Consider the following 22,171-nt stretch of genomic DNA (forward strand, 5'->3'; position numbering starts at 1 on the left):
ATCACTGTGCTTAGCATTAATGTAGAACAATGCCAAGTGGTCATCTGAGTCTGTGGTATAAATTCAGGGATTATCCTGTGTCATGTGTTACTTCTTAAGCATTTTTCAGTTCTACCTTTGACAAGATTCCTCCACCTTTCCTCCTTCTCAGCTGCCTACAAGCCCTGGCTGCACTTTGGTAGAAAACAAAAAAGATAGATAGATACCAAACTGTCTGAAAAGGCTCTGATTAAAGGTTTTCATGTTGGAAACTGCAAGGTTTTGTAAGAAAAATATAGACATTTTGAGGAAGACATTGTTATCCCTGCTCAAAGTAAAAAGGATATGTTGAGTCTCGCTCCTACCAGAAAGGACCATCACTTTCCAGCAGTGACACAGTTCTGCAGGTCCTCTCCCACCACAGCATGGCTCAGGAGGACAGACTATTTCCTCAAGCTCTCCAGGATGGATGAATGGACCAGGACTTTGACCACTGGCCCCAAATCTCCCAGAGTCCATCCTCCGCTTCTGGCACAACCAATGCTCACATGTGCAGAAGTAGAGCAACTCCAAGAGGAGGGAGGAGGACAGAGGCTGATTAAAGCACGCAGAAGAGGTCCCTAGTCTGAGTTCAAGGAATGGACCTAAAACCAAACCAAAAGCAAATTCTTAAAGCCTTTTGCAGGGCAGGAAGGTAACTCCCCATCTAGCCCTGCTGACTGCTCCCATGGAAAGCGGCTGGACTCAAGGTCACCATTTAACACTGTCTATGTAGTGTCCACTCATATATCAACTTCTAAGGAAGGCTTGCCAAAAAATAATTACAGACATCTCTTAACTTCCCAAAATCAAAATACTCCATGACTTCAAATAAAGAAAAAAACCTGATTTCCTTTGCACTAAACCAGCTGACTAGGGACTTGTTTCCCAATATTAAGGCACTCAACACACCTCAACAGACATCTTGAGGCTGAAGAACAGCTACAGCCCTCAGCAGCCAGGTCACACATTATGCGTGAATTAAGTAGGTCTCTGAGGTGTCCTTCATAATGACATGCACTCACACCCTACGGGTAGACACACACACAAAACACATCATTAGGATGCTTCTGATAAACAGCAAGCAAAGGACACTACTTCAGCACGTCGCTACCAGGTATACCTTGGTCGATTGCCTGAACTGGCTGCTTCTCCCGCGGCTGCCAGACCTGGATCCAGACCCACGCCTGGGGCCCAACCCCGGCCAGGATCCTGTGCTCCCACTGCTGCTGTGATCCCACTCTTCCTGGAAACAACAAACAGCTCGCTTTAGTCAAGGGCAACGCCATCCTGCACCCACAAAAACCACCGACCCGGTGAGCCAGGAGAGCTCCAGCTCCCAGACCACACGTGCAAGCACCTACAAAACCATGTCCATGCATGGGGCCATCTTGGAGTCCTTTAACATGTTCTATTTACACATTGCAAAGTGATGACATTGTGGGAGGCTTCAGTGAAGATAAGATTTGGCTCTAGTGCCAGTCTCTAGGCTATGCATGGGGAAAAATAATACTTACCTCCTCTATCTTCGTGAGGATTAATTACGCATATTTAGCAACGCCACATCCTCTAAAACTGCTTAGATATCCTTAATTCCCCTCCCAAGTCCAAATCAACTTCTCAGTCAGTTCTTCCCTCTGCTCAGTCCACCGCTAGAGTCCAGCTACTCGCATACCTGAAAACACTTGGAGTTCACCAGAAGACACATTACACACATAACCATTTTTGCCTATTAAGGAGCAGTCCCCAATGTTCTCCTTTATCCTCCTAACACTTGTTCTGCTGCCAAGCAACCTGCAGGTTTCTTGTTCAGCCGGCAGCCCTCAGGGCAAGATGAGTCATCTGAAAACCAGAATAACTCACTGGACCAGCCCTATCTACCCAAACATCCCACAAGGTTCTTGGGGAGAAAGGTGGATATTGTCAGGGTAATTGTTCCAAAAGCTTTGCTCAGAGGCTTGGGAAACACCTTTGAAGTGACCTAAGATGATTAAAAAACCCATGAAATCACAGAGTGCAGAATATTCAACGCTTTCAAGCACTCTGAAAAATCTGGGAAATACAAAGGGGAGCATGTGTTTCAGGACTGGTGGGAGAGCTGACACTTAAAGAGGGCTTCTCATGTCTCAGACATCCTTGAGCCTCTGCAGACACTGCCACAGGCTATGACAAGGGCAAAGCCACCTTGGTCTTCAAGAGCCAAAAGGACTCATCAGTAGAGCAAGGCATGAACTCCTCTTCGCACACAACAGCCACATCCAGGTCACTAATTTGGGGGCACAGACCAGGTCCCAGCTCCACCACTGCCACTGTTGGATGGGGCAGCGACACAGCTGCACAGCAGACCCTAAGCTACCTAAGGTGATGCTACCCAGTTGTCCAGCAAGGACCTTAGTGCATGTGAAACATGTAAGTATTTACCCAACACAAGGGACTGGGAGCAAAACGTATCAGCAGATTTCTGCGTTGCTCCAGGTGTGCGTTCTCCATCCTCAAACCTAGCAAGCCTCAAGCAAGCTCAAACATATTGTGGTTGCTCTAGCCTAAAATCAGTACTGACTTCAAAAGGGGAGGTCAACTGGTTTTCAAGTTGTATACAGATGAAATTTGAAAGGTTGTGGTTATTCCCATGAGATGTTACACCAACAGCAGAAAGCACCTTCTTCCCTCCTCGCCACACTGTGACCTGAATCTCCCGATGGCTGAGAAATACCGAGTGGCACAACATTAAGGGAGTTGTTAAATTGTCATGGTGGGAAAAAAAACCCCACCCTTGATCGATGCCACTTGTGAGACACAGGCAGCTGGCCACTTTGGGAAGTCTTGAGGAAGAGCCAGTCTTGCAGGTGTCCTGAGAAGTGAGAAATATCTCATTTGACATGGGAAAGACGCACACCAACTGAAAAGGTGGTTGGGAGAAATGAACCTTCATCACCTAGATGTTCGAAAGACTAATTACCATTTTACTGAATGTCTTGTTCATCTACGCATGAAAAATTTCTGTGCCAAATGCTACAATGGGACCAAGGCAGCATATGCCCCCTTCGCTTTAGAAGAGACATGGAAAATAAAACATCACCATCCGGTTATATTCAGTTGACCCAACTTTTGGTCATGGTTGCCTGCAGACAACCTGAGGTTATGCAAATTCCAGAAGCATGGCTGGCCACAATAAAACCCTCGTGAGAAACAGGGATATTGCTACCACCATGCATCAACGTCCAAACTCACCGAGATAAGCCAGTGGATATGGCATGAACCAGTTAGATAAAAATCATGGCTACCACTTTCACGAAATCAGTTTGTCTCCTGGCTCTAACTCATGGCCTGAGGTCTTTTCTCTCTTCAGGTTCCTTATCTTTATCATGCCCTATTAATATTTATATTTTAAAATAAATTGTTTTAAAATAAAAATTGTTGAATTAAAAATTGTTGAAACTGAAACAGTCCAACTGAGTATGGCCTAAATACACTCATGTTGAAACTCACCAGCACAGCCAAGCTCAACATTTTTCCCTAAATTTCTGACTAATTGCCAAGATGAACAACTTTTGACTGCTACCAAGCCTCTGGAACAGAAACACCTCCACACCAGAAACTCTCCCAGACATTTCTGGTGGCTTTGTGTCCTCTAATAAAGCCCTTTCATGCTAAAATGAAACCCCTCTGCAGACCTCCTTTCTGTAGGAGCAGGGAAGCTCACACCAACCTCATGGGTGATGCTGGAGGAGCGGGCAAGCATACGCAGGTAACGACCGTTCCTCAAAAAACAACAACTGAGCAGCAAAAACCCTCCACCAGCATCCTTCCAAAAATCATAAAAACCCCATCCCAAACCCATACGGGCATCTGGACTTCAGCAGAAAGCTGAGGCTCTGTGGCGGTGAGACACGGCACTGCTCACCCTCCATCCCACAGCATGGCCACCTACATGTCTGCCACACAGTACTCTTGTTAAATTAATTCAGCATGTTGCAGGGACGGATTTGTCTGCAGCTTTGACAAAAGCTGAAGAAACAGTTGTAACGGCACAAAGTTCTCCACCCCATGCCCTTGCCTCCTGCCAGCCTAATCGCACATCATCTGGCCCCGTTACTCTCTGCTGTGCCTTCAAAAGACCAAGACTCTCCTAGTCTCTCCCAACACCCCAAACAACCCTTGAACTCTTGTTCCCAGCTCTTATTTGGGCTCCTCCACCTACCATTCATGGTCGACACTCACCGGCAAGAGATGGGACCTCTGAGCTACACTTTGGGTCTTAGAGGGAAACATCACCCCATCCAGAAACTGATTCCCAGCAGCTGCTCTCATCCATGCCAATCCTTCTGGCCAAGCTCTGCACCCTCTTGAGAACAGTGAGGCTTGTGCACATTAACACCACCAGCCACCCTTCTTCAGAAACTAGCTGTCAAATCTAACATTTGCATTTTAATTAGCAATAATCATATGTTTCACTTACACTGCAATTTTCACCTTCACAGCTAGCTCTTTGAGGCATGAACTAATTAATCCTGCTCCCTTTGTCAGCTTAAGAGGTAATACTTTCTGCTGCTTCAGTGCAAGTTTGAAAATCCCATTTGCAGAAAAAGGAGATAACCCTCCCCGATGCGCAGGCAATAAACGGAAACACGGTGACCCCCTATGTGGTTGCTCTTAGTGATAATAAGTATGGGTGAAGTTGGCTGTGTTGATAGAGGTGTAGACCAAGCACGGCAATGCCACTAGCATTAAGCGGCCTGAAGACATCAGTGGATTCTTGATGGGATTCATGTTCAATTGTATGTAAAAAAAAAAAATCTCATTATTCAATGTACAGCATTCACAGCCTAAGGTGGGCCAAAGGAAAAGGAAAGACAACGGAAAGCTAGAGGACTACTCAGGACACAAAAGCCTGAGATACCCCCCAGCATTAACAACTGTTCCACCATGGCACCTACAAGGAGCTCCCTAGATCAAGCTGTGGGCTGTCCTTCAAATGACTCCCAAACTTTGAGCTTAATCCCGGTCAGAAGAGAAGACAGCTGTCATGTCAAAGGTCCTTCTTGAGATTTTTCCCACAGCAGAGGCTTTCATGTGCTGCAGCTAAATCTTGCAGTAACGCAGAATTTTGACAGCAGACTCCAAGAATTTAATGCAAAATCTCCCTGCTCTTCTAGACCTATTCTAGAACAACCACTCCAATTTTTCTATGGAAAAATAATTATTTACATTAAAACAATTATTTTAATAATTTTAAAAGTACCTTTTACAAAAAAATATAAATTACTCTAAACATTTTAGTAGGGACAAATTTCCAGCTTCTTTCTTCTCAATGTATTGCATAAAGCTATAAGAAAAACAGAAGACTTACCCTTATAGAAATATCATGCAGAAAAACCAACCACTTTGGCTCTGCTCCTTCCCTCCCCAGGTCCATGTCCACCTTCCCCACCCCTCTCCAATCTGGTACCGTACCTGCTCACTGCTTTCGTGAAGGCACAGCAGAAGGGACACCAAACATCGCTTGGAGCTCTTCTCCCACCAGGAGAAGTATGGTTTTACCTATACCTGTGCCACAATACAGGACCAAAGGACCTGATGAGCTTGGAAGCAGGAGGTTAAGCCTACAAGATCTTTCTGGACACCCCATGAAAGGGCCCAGCCTGCGTGGTTGTGTTGTCTCCAGACAACATCAGAAGAGACATGTTAGCCAGCTCATTTATGTGCATGGATGAGGATGAGAAAGGGCACTGAAAGTACCCCAGAACAGCACCGAGAACTTCAGACATGCCATGGAAACCCAGCAGCAAGCCCCTGCCCAAGCCTTGAAAGAAATGGCTCAGGTCATCCCTTCCCTGCCAAAAGCTTTGGCACTTGTTGACCTATTCAACCAAATCTGGAAGAAGAATGGAGACCTCAAAGGTAACTCAGCTACTGCAAGTTTCACGGAACTAGAGTGAGGGAAGCTCTCCCTTCAGCAGGCAGACAGGCATCACCCTGTCCGCTCTACACAAATGGAAATGGAGAGTGACGATATGTCCTCCCACGTAAGTCACTAGTGACACCAGGCGTAGAAGACACCTTCCTCCATCCTCTGTAAGCAGCAACTGTTCTCCTAAATCAGGCAGCAAAGCAGTGAAGCATTTCACTCCCAGATCTTCAGACACTATGGCAGGTGTCTGCTTCACGAGGGGCAGTGCTGCTTCATAAGGTATATCCTGACAAGAAGTCACAGAAAAAGTTAAACCTATATATTAGCTAAAGGAGTTGATTTCTTTCTCAGCAGTCCTCTCCGACCGCAATTGAATGGGGCTGCATTCACTACATGAAGGGAGTGTCACCCAGCAATTACAGGTAGAAAACCATTAAGTGACTGGTTTTCTCAGAGCTGCTCTTTGATCATGGGCAGGTCACCCCACCTAAAGATTTAATTTCTTACTCCGTCAGGCAGGGCTACACTAACCTGTATTCACTGGCAAAGCCTCAAAGTAACTCCCTGTCTTTCACTTTTTCTTTGGGAAATGAGACAACAGTGACTGCAGCATCTGCCAGCACCCACTTCTCCCAACAGATCTTCAGCATGGTGGCCAACCTCGACCAAATTCAGCATACAAACTGGCCCTGGGCTATGATACAAGCCGGTCGGTGCGATGAAGAACCCCAAACTGCCCCCAGGGATCATCCCTCATGTTTTGCTGAGCAAGAAAATCACTGCGCTTCAGATCCAGACCCAAGGATGGCTAAAGCCAGACACAGGCTGCCTAACCAGCACAGGGCAGCGAACTACATCTTCGGTTGGAAGATCCTGCCAGCCTCTTCACAAGCAGCACACACCCACTCTCCAGCACTGATCTGGTTAGTCAAGGATTTGGGGTATTACACGCTGCCTGCTGATGTCAACCGATTTAAGCCGGCAAGCAGACTTCACTGCCGACTTGAGAAGTTTATATGATGGTGGTGCTGGTCGCAGGAGCCTCAGGTCCAACTCTGGACCTAGTGACGTGGCCACTGCCCCAGACCGTGATCCCTTGCCACCTGCCTGTGCAGCATCCGTCGGGGAAGATTTCCTGGTGTTTGACCCCAGGCAGTCAAGCAGCACTGATGCCTGCAAAAAAAATCTCTACAATTGCAAGAGAAATCTGCACTGATACTTTGGTTTTTCCACTTTCTATAAAATTAAGTTCCACTGTGCATTGAAATCTGCTGTTTCCCAAGAGACAACCTTCACACATCGCCCCATCCCTACTAATACCTTTGCTTTGGCAACGTAGCAGCTTTTCTAGCCATGACTTCATACGGTTGGAAGCCAAGTGCTCATCATCAGAGAGGGTTCTGAGGTTCAGGTGAGACACACAAAAGAGTGACCTGAAAGGTTTGAGTGGATCTGCCCTGCTCCCTCCCCATGCACAGCAGTCAAAGACACCTCCTCCAGCTGCACCTCCTCAGATGCAAGGCAGGTCAGATGTCCTCTGCCTACAGTCTGAGCTCACACGACGCGAAGCATCTCCTGCCTAGAAATGTTTTGGCACTAGCACAGCACTGTGCTTCTTTGAGTCATGGAGACATCAGAGATAAAGTTTCACATGATATTACATTTGATTTCATGTGAACTTCCCATGCTTTCCTTATCAGCAATGCCTGGGCTTGGGTTCAGACATCCTTTGGCAGGACGTGCCAGGCTCGGCGACAATGGCACACAGTCCCTGCAAAGCTCTCTACATCTCCATGCTACCGAACAGCGCAGGACACTCAACATCTTCTGCTGTTAACTTGACAGTGTAGCCCTTGGGATGCTCTTGACCTGGGCCAGCTAATCATCTCCAACCAACGCCCAAGAGTGGAAACCCACCACCTCTGCCTGCCACAGGCATGCTGCAGTTTCTACTGGCTTAATAGGAAGGCAAACCAAGTCATCTCCTCCACCAGCAGCTCCTCGGGGAGGACAGCAGAAGGGTGCTACCAGCAGGGTGTAGGATAATCCAGATGTGATCCACACACCCTGCCTGCTCCTTCACTGCTCAGTAGATAAGCAACATGACCATCAACTGGAGAAGCCTCCGAGGTCCCCAATCACGCAACAAGTCCCTGCTGCACCTGGTGGGACATGGACACACATGCAAATAAGCAGTAAAATAAATTGCAGTCCCATTTACTGCCAACAACACAGGCTTTTGCTTGGTGGCGATGGGTGACAGCCAGCCACCGTGGGGGAAGGGATGGACTTGGCCAGGAAGGAGGATTTTCAGCTCTCCCTCTCCCACCGCCTGGAGAAATGGGACAAACCCGCAGAGTTGCTCTGGTTTTTGTTAATGCCCTTTACGTAAGGGGAGCCTGGGATGGAGCCGCTGCCAGGCCTTTCATGTACCAAGAGCTCCGCTGGCTCTCTAGATACATACCATACCAGAAGTCTTTTACTTAATGAATTGCTCTCAGAAATATATCAAAGAGCTTCCTACTTGCAACAGCCTCACAAGGGGAATGCAAATAAAGTATTATATAAAATCTTCCCACTGGGTCTTTTTAGAAAAAAGAAATCCAAACATGGGAAGATTTTAAATGATTCCATTATCTAAACTTCCCACATGTATAGAGGCAATACGGTGCTCAGATAGTATCTTGCGTACGTCGATGGAGTGGTCTTCACCCCAGAGGCTCACATGGTGCTAGCAGACCTTCTGAGGGGTATTGCTCAAATGCGACAGGGCTTGGCGGAGCACAGCAATGCCATGGAGCAAATGAAAGTGTTCACATCGGGCAACAAGGAGAATTATAGATGAGCTGAATATAATTATGAAACCGGGATTTTCCCAGCACACCAGGAGTTCACAAAATTTATGTCATGAGATCTTCCATGAGCAAACTGTCTTCTCGCACCCACCTGCCCAGAGAACTAAAAGACCAGAGTAAAAGGTTTCCAGGAGAAATATTCTCCATTTTTAAGCCACTGCACAAGTGCCAGCCTACAAGCACTGACCCCCATATAGTCTCCCCCAGCTGCTAAGCAGATGTCTTACCAATGAGCGCAAGAGCAGGGCAAGTATGGGGTGGTCTTTCCCAGAGACACCCAACAACGTCAGAAAAACAGCAATTCAGGAATATCCTGGACTGCAGGTTGCATCAAGACACCTTATTATTACCCTTAAATTGCACATTATCCAGGAATTGCTCTCAGCCCCACACTTATACAACATCCTGTGGATGCTTATATACACACACATATATAAATGTCTATATAAATACATATTACACCTACACACACAGAGAAAAATAACTTCCTTTTATTTGCCTTAACCTTGCTGGATCCTAGAGACAAGAATTTCAAAGGCATCAGGTACTTAGGGATGCAAAGGGGGAAAGTCAGCTTCACTGTAGGCTCCCCTATATCCTTTAGGAAGCCATTTACTTTTGAAAATGGGGCCCTGGACTACTCTGCCTTCGCAGAAAAGGAACCAGATGCTGAATATATTTCCAGGACTAACCTGAATTTCCATATAAATGCCCTTTCTGATCATCAGGTCAGAACCGTGTGAGGCATATCATGGTCACCGATACATAACCCACATTTTCACAGTAGCTGAAGCCAGCAGAAATCTCACATCCAAGTATTTTTCAACTAAGACCGGTGCGTATTGCACAACTGGCAATGCAAAAATCTCAGCTGGAAATAAAATAGGAAAAACAGGAATTCAATTTTCTAAACAAACCCCTCAATATCCATAAAAAATTGCAACAAAAAAAAACCCTTAACATCTCTTGGGAAATAATTAGCCATCTTTTTCCTTAGCAGATTTGACGAGTGATTGATAATTTACATTCAAGACAAACACCTTATTAATGAATTTTTTTTTTCCTAATGTTTAAAGCTATTAGTGAAAAATCAACAGCCAGACACAGTAATAAACTGAACCTAGTCCTCACCAGCAGCGTTTCACTCATATATCAGTAACAGCAAGAGAAAACGCTTGCCTGGACAGAAGAACAATAGCTTGCAGCTCCTCTTTGGTGCCAAGGAAAATTTGTTACTTGCTGTTAAAAAGGAAGCCCAACATGGAGAGAGATAATTATTAGCTCCGCTGCAGGCTGGGAGAGAGCACAAATGCAGTGAAAACAGCTTGGGCATCAGTGAATGTTATTTGTATATAGAAAACAAGCTCCGTGCTGGAGGAGATCAAATAGGTTTAATGCCCAGGAAAAAAAAAAAACCAAAACCCAAAACAATAAAAAACCCACAAGCTGAAACAAAAGAGAGCACAGCACAAGGTAGATGGAAGATGACAGGGCTGCGTTGATTGGAGTCAGGAAAGCATCACTTGTGTGCAACTCCTGCAGCCTCCTGCGGTACCCACCAGAGACTGGCACGTCAGCTGAGTCCTTGGGTGAAGAGCCAGGGACCTTCTTCCCCAGGGGAAACGCCCGGTCCTGCTAACACCCCGAGCAACCCAAGGAGGCTCGGTGGCAACGGCCAGCCTCCCAGCTGAATTTCAAGCAGCCAGCTGCGGCAGTGGGAGGGAGCCCAGCCGGGGTTTTGCTGCTGAATATTTCAGAGCAGATCAAAGCTATAATAAATTAAATCCACAGTTCCGTCTGGCACCTTTAGAGGTTCATCTGAAGCAGCGTCTCCGTACAGCACGCACCTTCCTACACAACAAGATTTTGCCTTTGTTGTGTGCAGGTGTTTGTATAGATGCTCTCAGCATCCTTGCATCCAGGCACACGGCAGGGAGGGGACGTGTGAGCCCTCATCCCGCAGCCCAGCAGCTTCCAGCACGGCTCTGCGCAAGAAGCAGCCATGCCCAAAACGGGATGCAGGAGCTGCAATACGCACTGCTTAGACCAGCACATCCTCTTGTACCACCCTGCAAGGGGCTCCCAGGCTTTTTCCTGCGGCAGGGGCCAGATGCCACACAGGGGAGGACATCAAGCAGGGCAAAAGCACCAAAACCACCAGCCTGAACCCCCTTCTCCAGAAGGGTCATCCATCAGCCACAGCAACTGCAAACGCCGCTTCACCCTTTCCTGCAGCCGGCTCAATCTCATCTCTCCTTGGGTGAACGTTGCTTTTACAGGGCTGATGGTCTCATGGTGGCACAGCAGCTCCTCAACCAGGTGACAACGGTCAACCCATGCCTCCGCCCTTGCCAACCTTCTCCCATGCCAGCACTCGCACAAAGGAGGGAGAGCCACCTCCAGCGATGCCAGCAGCGCTTGGTAAATACTCTTCACCGATGTTCACACAATGTACAACCACCAACACCAACTCACACCTGGCTTCTGTCACTGCAAACCCAACACAGGCTCTCAGCACATGCAATTTTGCTGCTTCTCCCAGTTCACCCTCCCAACTATTTAATCCTCTTTCCTACAACACCACTGCTGTGCTGCAGCACATAACCAAGAAGCACACCTACACAAAGATCCCTCATCCCACCTACATCTCATACTTCCAAGTCAGCTTTGATGCTCCAAATAGGTCCCTCGCACAGGTGGCAATAAGAAGCTCCTCAGGAATAAATGGGACAGTCTGTATTTTTTCCCCATTATCGCAGAGCAATAAGCTCCTGGTCAAAGTATCCATCCGCACATCGGGATGTTGCCCATCTCCCATGGTTTCAGTGGGAGCAAGCTTTCAGATGCCAAGCAGAGGGACATCTCCCCTTCCACGGGAGAGGGAAAGCTGGCACAGCACGGGCCCACTCCCCACTGCCAGGCGAGGCAGTAAAAGAACAAAAGCAAAGGTTTGGTGAGGAAGAGCTAAACGCAACCCCTACCTGATTGTGTTCGTGAGACGATGAGCCCTTCCCTCGGGATGGGGAACAGCTGCCATCAAGCTGCTCGCTACAATCCGCTGTCCACTGTAAAAGGGATAAAAAAAGGGACTGTGTAAAATAATAGCCGGGCTGGGAAAAACTGCTGTGTCAGTCCACAGCACACAGCAAACACCGTCCGGCCACAGGCATTGCCGTGTGTGTGTGCCCCCACCCTTGCTGAGGATGATCCCAAAGGCTTTGGCTCGGAAATACTCCACCCGCCGATGGTAAGCAGAGGGAAGATGCAGGAACAATTGCAGGAAGGCACCTGAAACGATGCTTTGCAATAAAAACCATCCCCAGCACTTCCCTGTAGACTCCAACGGTGTTTGGTATCTCAGGCACGTGGTATGCACCAGGACAGCTTGACTTGATTATTCTTTTCCATGCAAAGCTGGGAATTTTCTGCTTTTCCCAACTCTGTTCACTTCAGGGACAGATATGAGTCCTGAGCTGCCAAAAACCTGTGTCTTTATTTTAAACAAACCAGGAAACAGAGCTCAAAGCTGCAGGTTTGGCCATTTCTGTATGCCACAGCTGTGATGTGCAGCCTGGACGGCAGCCCTGCTGTCACACCAGCTTCGTCCCATGGTGAAGGACATGGGCATCGGGGGACTTCCCAGCCATAGGAGGAGGTCAGCAGGACAGCACAGCCCATGGCAGAGGCTAGCAGCTGTGGAATATGACCCGCCATTTCCCCCCAAGGTTTGACAGCAAGGTGCCTCCACCAAAATAATTCAATTTGGGGGTTCCCCCCGCCCAAGAAATGAAGGGTTGCATCATACTGGGGAAAGTAATAATAATAATACGGCAAGCAAACATAAAAGATGCTGCTTAATCCTAAAGTCATTTTGTTGCCCTGCCGCAAAGTTGAGACTGAACCTTGGTGACCAGTTCCATTTCTGAGGTCTTTCATCCTGGTAGCACTTGGCTGCTCCAGAGACACTCAACGCTTGGCTGCCATCACCGAGGCTGACATGCCAAGAAAACTGAAAATTCAATTCCATACAAACAGCAACTACCTCAGAGTTTCTTAACAAGTATCGACGAGCCCACAAATAAGAGGAAGGGCCACCACTAGAACTGCTCACCATCCCTGCACAGCTCTGCCCTCATCGGAGAGCCCATGCTAGCTCAACCAGATGGGAAACATCAGCCTCACCTTCACTGAGCTCTTTAATGAGCTGCCCATTGCTCTCCTGCCACCTGTGCTGACCTACCTGAAGAAGCTCATGATGCTATCACGCTTGAGCGCCTTCTGCTAGACCTATGCCTACCTCTTTTAACAATTTTGAGTGCAACCACATTCCTGGAAAGGTCTCCCAAGGTACAGCTCACCCATTATTATGTCCACAGCCAAAAGAAAATTGCATTTTCCCTCTGACTTTCCTCTTCTTCCTGGTGGGAGCAAGGTTGGAGACATCCACACCATGGGAACATCCACACTTTGGGATTCTCTAAACTGGTGATGGATTCAGCTCCCCGGCTGAGTGGCATGGAGGATGAAGCAGCGTACAACGCGCCTTTCCTTCCTTCCCCCAGCATGGAGAGCAGTTATCCGGGAATGTGGTACCAGCCGAGCATCTCACACACATGGGTGAATGGATTTATCCTCTCTCAGGCAAGGAAAACATTATTACAGCCACAAGGAAACAAAACAGAGAGAGATTAAATAACTTGCCCAACATTAAAGATTAAGTTGCCAGCAGAACCTTGCAGTTAAAAACAATTTTCTTGGTCTCAGTCCAGAGCCTTCCCCCTAAACCCATCCTTTTTCCTCCAGCTCTCATTAAGAGGGAACATGCCACCTTCAATCAGGCTGGCTTCCACCTAGTTCCACCAGGCGAGCTGCAGGATATGTGCGTGTTTATTCCTTGCTTTGGTAAGAAGTGATCAGGAAGGGAAAACCAGAAATAAAAATTCCTGATTATTTGTTATACTAATTTGGGGTATGAGGTGGGAAAATTAATATCTTTGGGAGACAAGAGAATTCCTTCTTAATGCATCCCTTAAGACATGACTCGATAAAAGCAGGTGACCTATGTAAAAGCCCATCCTTGCTTCTTGTCCTATATACAGCCCTAAAAATACAAAATACTGCATTTTGCTGGAGTTTCATATAGAAATCCTAATTAAACTTATACACCAATGGTCTGGGGTACAACCACATTTAGCTGCTTAATTTGAGATGCCTCTAAAAGTGGTTTAATTAAAAGGTTCAATGTTCAGATCTTTCATTATTATTCATTTTTCTTTTGAAATAAAACCTGACTGTCTTTAAAGACAGCATTCCCAGAACTGACATTAAAAACCCAGCAGCTCCTTTTTTTCCAGGCTAGGCCAGGGAGGAAAGCTAAAATCCCATTTCCACAACTGGATAGATGGGTTTGGTTGTTGCAGCCAAGGATCTTAATGCAAAAATTGTACATGGGCTGCCACAAGAATTAGCAGGTTTTGTCCTTAAGAGGCAGAGGGAGCCCGGACTTACGGGCGGAGGTGTGGACAGGCTGCATGTGGTTGTAAAACTTTGACTATTAATTTATTTCTAATTCAATAGTATTTCTAAACTTGGCATGTTAAATAAAGCAGCACTTGTCTGTTTGACCTGAAGCCCCTCCAAAGCATCACTTCAAACACAGCCATTTTCCAGCCTTAGGTTAAAAAAATGCACTAAAGTACTTTGGATCACTTGATTTTTAAATTTATTTTCTCCCACTTCTAACAGCTTTGATCCTCAAATTGTAAAAGACCTCTTCAGCAAAATCTGTTCTTAAAAAGGTTCCTTTGATTGGTAATTTCTTTACACTGAGCTTATATATAAAGGGTCCAAAGCTCTGGATCAGATCCTTGGCTCCAGCACACCTGCATAGCTCAGATAAACATTGCTGATATCAGATAAGGATCAGATCCTTCATGTATAGAATACCAGAATGGTTTGGGTGGGAAGGGACCTTTAAAGGCCATCTAGTCCAACCCCCCTGCAGTGAGCAGGGACAGCTTCAACCAGATCAGGTTGCTCAGAGCCCCGTCCAACCTGACCTGGAATATTTCCAGGGATGGGGCATCTCCCACCTCTCTGGGCAACCTGTGCCAGTGTCTCACCACCCTCATCGTAAAGAATTTCTTCCTTCTATCTAGTCTGAATCTCCCCTCTTTTACTTTAAAACCATTCCCCCTTGTCCTATCGCTACAGGCCCTACTAAAAAGTCCATCCCCATGTTCCTTCTAAGTCCCCTTTAAGTACTGAAAGGCCACAAGAAGGTCTCCCCGGAGCCTTCTCTTCTCCCGGCTGAACAACCCCAACTCTCTCAGCCTGTCCTCACAGCAGAGGTGTTCCAGCCCTCGGATCATCTTTGTGGCCTCCTCCGGACTCGATCCAACAGGTCCATGTCCTTCTTATGTTGGGAGCCCCAGAGCTGGACGCAGTAATCCAGGTGGCGTCTCTGGGAGTAGAGGAGAACCACCTCTCTTGACCTGCTGGCCACGCTACTTTTGATGCAGCCCAGGATATGCTTGGCTTTCTGGGCTGTGAACACACATTGCCAGCTCATGTCCAATTTGTCACCCACCGGTGTCCCCAAGTCCTTTTTTGCAGGGCTTCTCTCAACCCATCCATCCCCCATTCTGTGCTGATACTGGGGATTGTCCCGACCCAGGTGCAGGGCCTTGCACTTGGCCTTGCTGAACTTCATGAGATGCACCAGCACATGGGGTGCACGAGGCAGGGGACGGGAGAAGCGGGCACCTCCGGCAGCTGGCAGGAGAGCGCCTTGCCCTCTCCACCCCAACCACTCCTCCCAATTTAAAGGCAAAACAAAGACTTAGGGAGGCAGGGCCTCATCTGTAAGCAATTAATAGACTTGAGCATGAAACAAGAGACAAAACCTGCAACAAAACTTCTCTGCATGCTGGAGGAGGTCATGGTTCTGCAAGAACACAGCCCGGACTCTGCCCTTCTCACCATCATCGTACCCCCAGCTCAGCTTTGCCACGCAGTCTTGTTAGCCATTAAACTAACATTAAGGCTTAATGTGAAGTGGTCAGGGGAGCTCTGCTTGGGATCAGTCTCCCTTGCACCTCATCTATAGAGACGAAGACCCAAATCAGACCAGCAGACCCCTCCAGCAGCTCAAACACACCTCAGCTATCCAACGATAGCCATATCCTTACCCTTATGACTCTTCAGCCTTATTATTCTTACTTCGTCCTCATAACCAGTATGTAAGTGGTCTCTAACCTAAATATTTTATCATACCGGGAGCCCTGTGGGGTAGGAAAGCACCTCTATCACAAATGGAGGATCACAGCAGTCTTACAAGCCCAAGGGCACAGACCAGAGCTCACCACTCCCTGCACCACAGGCTCCTTATCCCTTCGACAGTTCCCATCTTCAGCATGCATCTGGCACCAGAATACAAACGATTTCCCTCCGAACAACAACAACCGTTCAGGAGGTTTCACTTCTCCTTGTGTTGGACCTAAAATGTCCATTTTAGGAACAAACCTAACTAGGACCATGTCATTCCTAATGACAACACCAAACCACATCCCTGCTAAAACCACCCCTCTGTTTGCTGGATAGTCCCATCCTCTGAAATACAGCAATTTCCTTCTCTGATGTAAGAACCATGAAGCAAGCAAACAGGTTATTCCATATATTAAAATGCCCACAAACCCCACACTTTTGGGGAGCATTTGGGGCTTTTGATTGACCTTCTGGTCTTGGTTGTTTCACTGACACCCCTGTGCACATGGATGGGAGTACATCTCACTAGCCAGCATCCCCCCGCTGCAGCCCCTCCAACTCTTCCCAATCCCTCAAGGATTTTCCCACCCTGGTGAAGCAGCATGCTGTTTGGGGTGGAGAGAGGCACCCTTCACTTACAAATAAGATGTCCTTCATTTATAAATGGGAACCTTGGAGAAGTCACAGAGCTTCAGGGCACACATCTTGAGACCGTGGAAAAACAACCCAGTTGGCAGGAGACCTCTACCAACTGGCTGGAGACCTCACATCTGGCTGAACAAGCAAGCTGCCCCAAATCCAATCTTTTATTATCTCCTGCTTTACACCCCAACACTCAAAAAGCTGCTTCAGCTGGACGTGCATCCCCAACCCAGGCGACAAGCCACCAGCATCCCCCAGCCCCTCTCCCACCCCACGCTGTGCCCTTCGCCCACCTGCGAGACGTGGGACTGCGTCTTCTCGCTCTCGCCGTCCCCCTCCGTTTTATCCGTCAGCAGCCCCTGGACCTGGTACTCCAGGACGTAGCTGTCGATGAAACGCTCCAGCTCCTCAATCTCCTGAGAGCGGCTGCTCCCCGCCTCTGAGGAGGCTGATGCCACCGATGAGTTCTCCATCCCTTCCAGGGAGACGCTAAGAACGGAAGGGGCCTGAGAAAGTAAAATAAGAAAAGGGAAGAAATTATTTCTGAGTAATTATAAAAAGGTTAAAAAAACCAGTAGCCAAAGCCTATCAGTTACCACAGGCAGGACGCTTTTGCTGTACATCCAATAACATTTATAATAGTCCTAGGTGGTCACATTTAGGGTTTCCATGCATGCACTAACAAAAGAAGTCACATTTCTGTAATATTCCTACATCTAAGGACAACAACGGACACTTTGCTTATCCTCCTTCTTAAAACCCAAACTACCAAAAACCTCCAGAGGCATGCATGAGAGAAAACCAAAATTAAAAAGCTTAATTTAAAAAGCCCACAGCATTAGCTGTGCTGGATAAGGGTGATAAGCTGGGGATGATGGACAAGAGTGTGAAGAAGAGGATGATAATTGAAAAGCTCCTCTAGATCAGCAGCAGTAAATGATGCTGAGTCAACGGCGCAACTGTAAGCGGTCTAGCGAGGAGGTTTACACGTGGAGGTAAAACAGAGATCACACCAGAATCTATTTTTAAAACCTCTCTCTCTGCAGGAGAACGGCTCTATAGAAGACGTAGGGGCTTTATGATGCTCCCCCTCCTTCCTACTTCTCCATGGCTGAATGCCAATCACACCTTAAAGGAAAGAAACCATCAGCTCCTGTACCTGGCCTGGGCACGTTTGCACATGAATTAAGCTTTGGACCAGCGTCTTGTGGTAAGACTCGTACACCTCCTTCCCTGCGGTTGGGAGGGAGAAGACACGGGAGCTCCCACCACATTGCAGGATGCCAAGACTTCATCCCTCACCCTCTCCTTCACTGGGAACTGGTATTTACAGTCCATTTTGAGACAAATATAAAATTACCAAGCAAATTCAGAGTGACTCACATGCCATCCGGAAGGGAAGAAGGGAAAAAAATAAAAAATCTGTTCCCAGCTCGTGTAGTTTCCAGCTCCTGAACTATTTCTCATCTGTCACTTCTGAACAATTGTGGCTTCATTTGGAAACTGCAGAGAACGAGCAGTTCTGGCCTAAGGATTTCATCTGCTCAAGGAATTAATCCCAAATGTGCCCGGACTGTCAAAAAGGCTCATTATGTAGATCAATATCACACATTAGCTTCTGAACAAAAATCATGTGGCGTATGAAAAAGGAGAAAGAAAAGAAAATAGACAAGAAAAAAAAAAGAAAAGAGGAGTCCCAGAGAGCATGGAGCCCTGGAGGAGGGCATGCTTCTCCCCTTCTAGATCATTAGTGCCAATTACCAAATGGAAAGCACCAATTATTAAATGGAAAGTGCTAAAGAAAGAGTTGGGAGAAAGGTGGCTGCAATGAATCGTGGAGGGCACGACGGCATGGGGAGGTGACCGCGTGAGGAAGGGGACGGCTGATACAGGTGGCATCACTTGGGACGGAGCAAGCAGAGTCAGAGGGTATCCTCCATCCCCTGGGGCCACACAACACAAACCCAAAAGTTTTTTGCCTATTTTATCTTATTTTGAAGGTGGCACTGGAAGAAATCAAGCCTAAGGCTCTGCCCTGGGGATGCTCCCCCTTGAACAGCCCTGACAAAGCATAAAGCAGAGCAAGGGCTAACACACACGACTCCACTTTCGGGGTGCTCACCCCACGCCCAACCAGCATTTTGCTGAGTAGCAACAGGAGAGATAGTGGACTGAAAGGGAATGGGTTTGTCAGAAGTCACCAGGTCCAGCAAATGAGCACAAACAACGTATTTGAGGTATTTATGGGTCTCTAATAGGAAACTCTAAACCCAAGTCATCTTGCAGTACCTTCACCTCTCTCTAAAGGAAACCAGAACTTAGCAGGAAGAAAACTCCTCTGCATTTAATGGTGATGAGTTATCACATACATCTGAGATTGGATCATCGTTGTACACCAAGATCCCTAGACCAGATGTCCAGGCATGGACAGTGAGTTGGCTGACATCTAACCCTTATAATAAGATAAAAGACTAACAAGTCATGGTCTGTAATCTTCTTTATACGCTTAGTCTGCACCAAGTCGGTGTGAATCACGTAATGACACAGAGACCGGCTGCCTGATGTGGACATCCCAGTGTGCCAGTTCTGCTGGGGCCACTGCCAATATGCCACCATCATCCAACCCAGGGTGTCAATAAAGAGGCTCAACAAGCAGAGGAACATCTTGACTTTGTGCCATCTCCTGGCACTCCCTGGTAGCGACCAGCTGTGGGTTTTCTGAATTTGTCCTTTGAATTCCCCTTCTGACCACGCTCCCTTCCTATACTGGGGTTCATGGTTAGGACCACATGTGCCTGACCACTACAGCAGTGGGGTAATACCCAAACTTGATGCTGGCCCTGCTTTGGGCAAGCGGTTGGACTAGAGACCTCCTGAAGTCTCCAACCTGAATGGTTTTTTGATTCCATGAGATGATGTTCAAGCACTTCATCACTTTAAGAAAGCCTCCTCTGCTCTCTCAGGCTACTTTCCATACTTCATTCTGAGCAGTCTCTCCCAATTTAGGTGAGTCTCTCCCAGTTATCACACAACTGCCCTCCCCACTTCCACCAGCCTGCCCAGAGATGTCCCAATGCTCAAGTGAGGGTTGTTTTGGTCACCATCCTCTAGAAGCTTTTTCAAGGCAGAGCTTTTTCGGCTATTACCCACTGATATTCAGTGTGAGATGCACATATATAAAATGTGCTTGACAAAACAAATCACAAGTTTACAGAGGCCCATTTGCTGGGTCCCGCAAGCTGGTTCCTGGTCCCAGCAGCCTGGCCCTTCAAGAGGGACAGATATCAGAGCTCAAACAGTGGACCTTCTTCTTGGCAGGAGGCACCTTGGGAAGGGAAGCTGCCAACCTAAATTCAGACCGATTCAAGTCCATCCACAAAGGTTTAACCTCCACGCTGATGTCTGACTAATGCTAAACCTTCTCTCCCTTTTCAAAATTAACCCTCTCCGCTGGGAAGGCGGAACGGGCTGGATGGCTCCTGCTCTTCTTCATGCTGCATGTCAGGAAACCTCTCTGCCTGGAGCAGGTTTCCCACCTCGCCTCGCCCTCAAAACATGTACAAACAAGAGTTTTTCAAACAAAAACCCAAACCATATTTGAGCATCAAAGCGGTTGATGCCTTCCCAAACTGAGCAAACACATGTTCTTAAGAGCTCTTCAGGGAGCAGTGATCCCTTGGATCTGTGTTGGCATAGCGCCTATCACCAAGGATTCCCAGACCCCAGATACATTCCTTAATGATAATTAATAGAGATCAACCTCAAACCTGTATTTTTTTTTTCCTGTTTCCCCTTCCTCCCCCTACTTTATCAAAGCACAAAGTCTGTAAGTTCTGGGGGTCTGAAAATTACCTTCCAAACCTTTCCTACGAAGCTCATGCCATGCTCATTACTATGACCATAAAACAAGGAATCAGCAGTAGAAAAAGTCAATAGATGTGCAAACTGCTTATTATAACTTAGTAATTATCAGCATTACTGTAATGTATAATTATTATTAATAGCTCTTATTTTAAAGAGTGATCTAAACGGGGTTCTTGCTCTAGCAAGATTATACAGTTTATGGCAATTATACAGTTTTACCCTTAATCAGCAAATGAACTCCATAAGAACAAGCCTTTTTTATGACATTTGTATGTTCATTCCCCTTCTCCCAAAGGTGCTCCAGGATTGTTGAACTTGTGGAACCAAATGGTGAGTCTGATACAGGAAGAGCAGCAATGGAGAAGGAACCCATTTTGGGCAAGATGGGTGGGAGGCAACAGCACAGGGGAACTTGCAATCAAAATGATGTAAGAAAAGGTGAGTCCATGATGCGAGGAAGACAGACATGCAGGGACAGCAATGCATTTCTATCAGCTCAGTGCAGTCTGGGTGAGAGGACTGCATACATACACCCTCCCCCAGGGAAGATGCTCCAGCCATCCTCTTTCCAGCACTCCAAGAAAAAGCTTCTCCAAAACCTGGACTGCAGCGGCCTGGCAGTGCCGAGGCAGCACCGCAGGGCAGTCACAGCTCTTCCCTGGGGATGGGACCCACCTGTGCCCCAGCCATCCCAAGGGAGCAGGGACTCCAGCCCCACACAAACACCATTCCCTGAAGTGAGGAGCAGGGTCTTTTGGTCCAAAACATGCTGACATGACAACCTTGTCAGCAAGACTGCTGCCCAGGAAGAGATCTTCCTAAAACAATTCTTGCTCCAACTCAGCAAGACAAACCCACCGTTAAGCCAACAACCACACACCTTCTTGCTCCTACTCAAGGTCCAATCTCGTCAGGCATCAGCAAAGGAAACACAATAAAGAGGTCACTTTTGCCATTTTTTTGCTGCCATTGGATGGATGTTGAAAGCCTAAAACGCTTTCCCACACATGACAAGTTTCTTTGAAGGTTGTGGCCTTCAAAGACAAGAGAACCAGGAGCACCACGCTATCACATGCGCCCAAATAGCGAAAAGTTGGAAGTGGCTTTACCACACAACTACACTGCCAGGAGTTAATGCTAACACCTAGGTAAGATGACTGGAAAAGATCTCTAAAATACAGAGTTCAGGCAGAACTGCTTAATGCAGTGCTTAGAATCAGGCATCTCCAGATTTAGGCACCTGTATCAACGTTCAATTATCAAAAGGTCCAACGATCACCAAATCCTGACAAATGGCAAGCGCCCAGCCCATCTTTCCAACCACCTAGCTTCAGCTGTTTAGATATGGCTTTAAATGACTCACTTAAGGCATCCCAGTTGGAAACCCCATGCCTCTTCCTTACTTATCCTCCAGTTAAATGCTGAAAAAGTTCCCATGCCAATTCTCTGTTCCTCTGCGATTCCACGCAGGGCAGGAGGAACGCAGAGCAGCCTCTCTCTGCAGAAGATTCATTCCCCAGAAATGCCACCGCAGGCCAGCCGCCGGAGAGGCAGGCTGTGACAGGTTCCAGAGCTACCCTGACAGATCACTGAAAGCCTTTTTCTTGCCATTTAT

At 47.2% G+C, this 22,171-nt stretch overlaps 1 protein-coding gene across 1 annotated transcript in view; it reads right to left on the reverse strand.

Annotated features, from left to right (window-relative positions):
* Positions 1-17,165, reverse strand: part of CTIF (cap binding complex dependent translation initiation factor) — a 116,397-nt gene extending 99,232 nt beyond the window's left edge. Inside the window, exons 1-2 of the mRNA XM_059833637.1 lie at positions 16,986-17,165; positions 11,766-11,849 (exon numbers count right to left, since the gene is read on the reverse strand). Of these exons, the coding sequence (XP_059689620.1) occupies positions 11,766-11,849; positions 16,986-17,165 (264 nt within the window). The remainder of the gene's footprint in view (positions 1-11,765; positions 11,850-16,985) is intronic.
* Positions 17,166-22,171: the final 5,006 nt, after the last annotated feature.

Source organism: Gavia stellata, chromosome Z (genome assembly GCF_030936135.1).
Source record: "Gavia stellata isolate bGavSte3 chromosome Z, bGavSte3.hap2, whole genome shotgun sequence".
Lineage (NCBI taxonomy): Eukaryota > Metazoa > Chordata > Aves > Gaviiformes > Gaviidae > Gavia > Gavia stellata.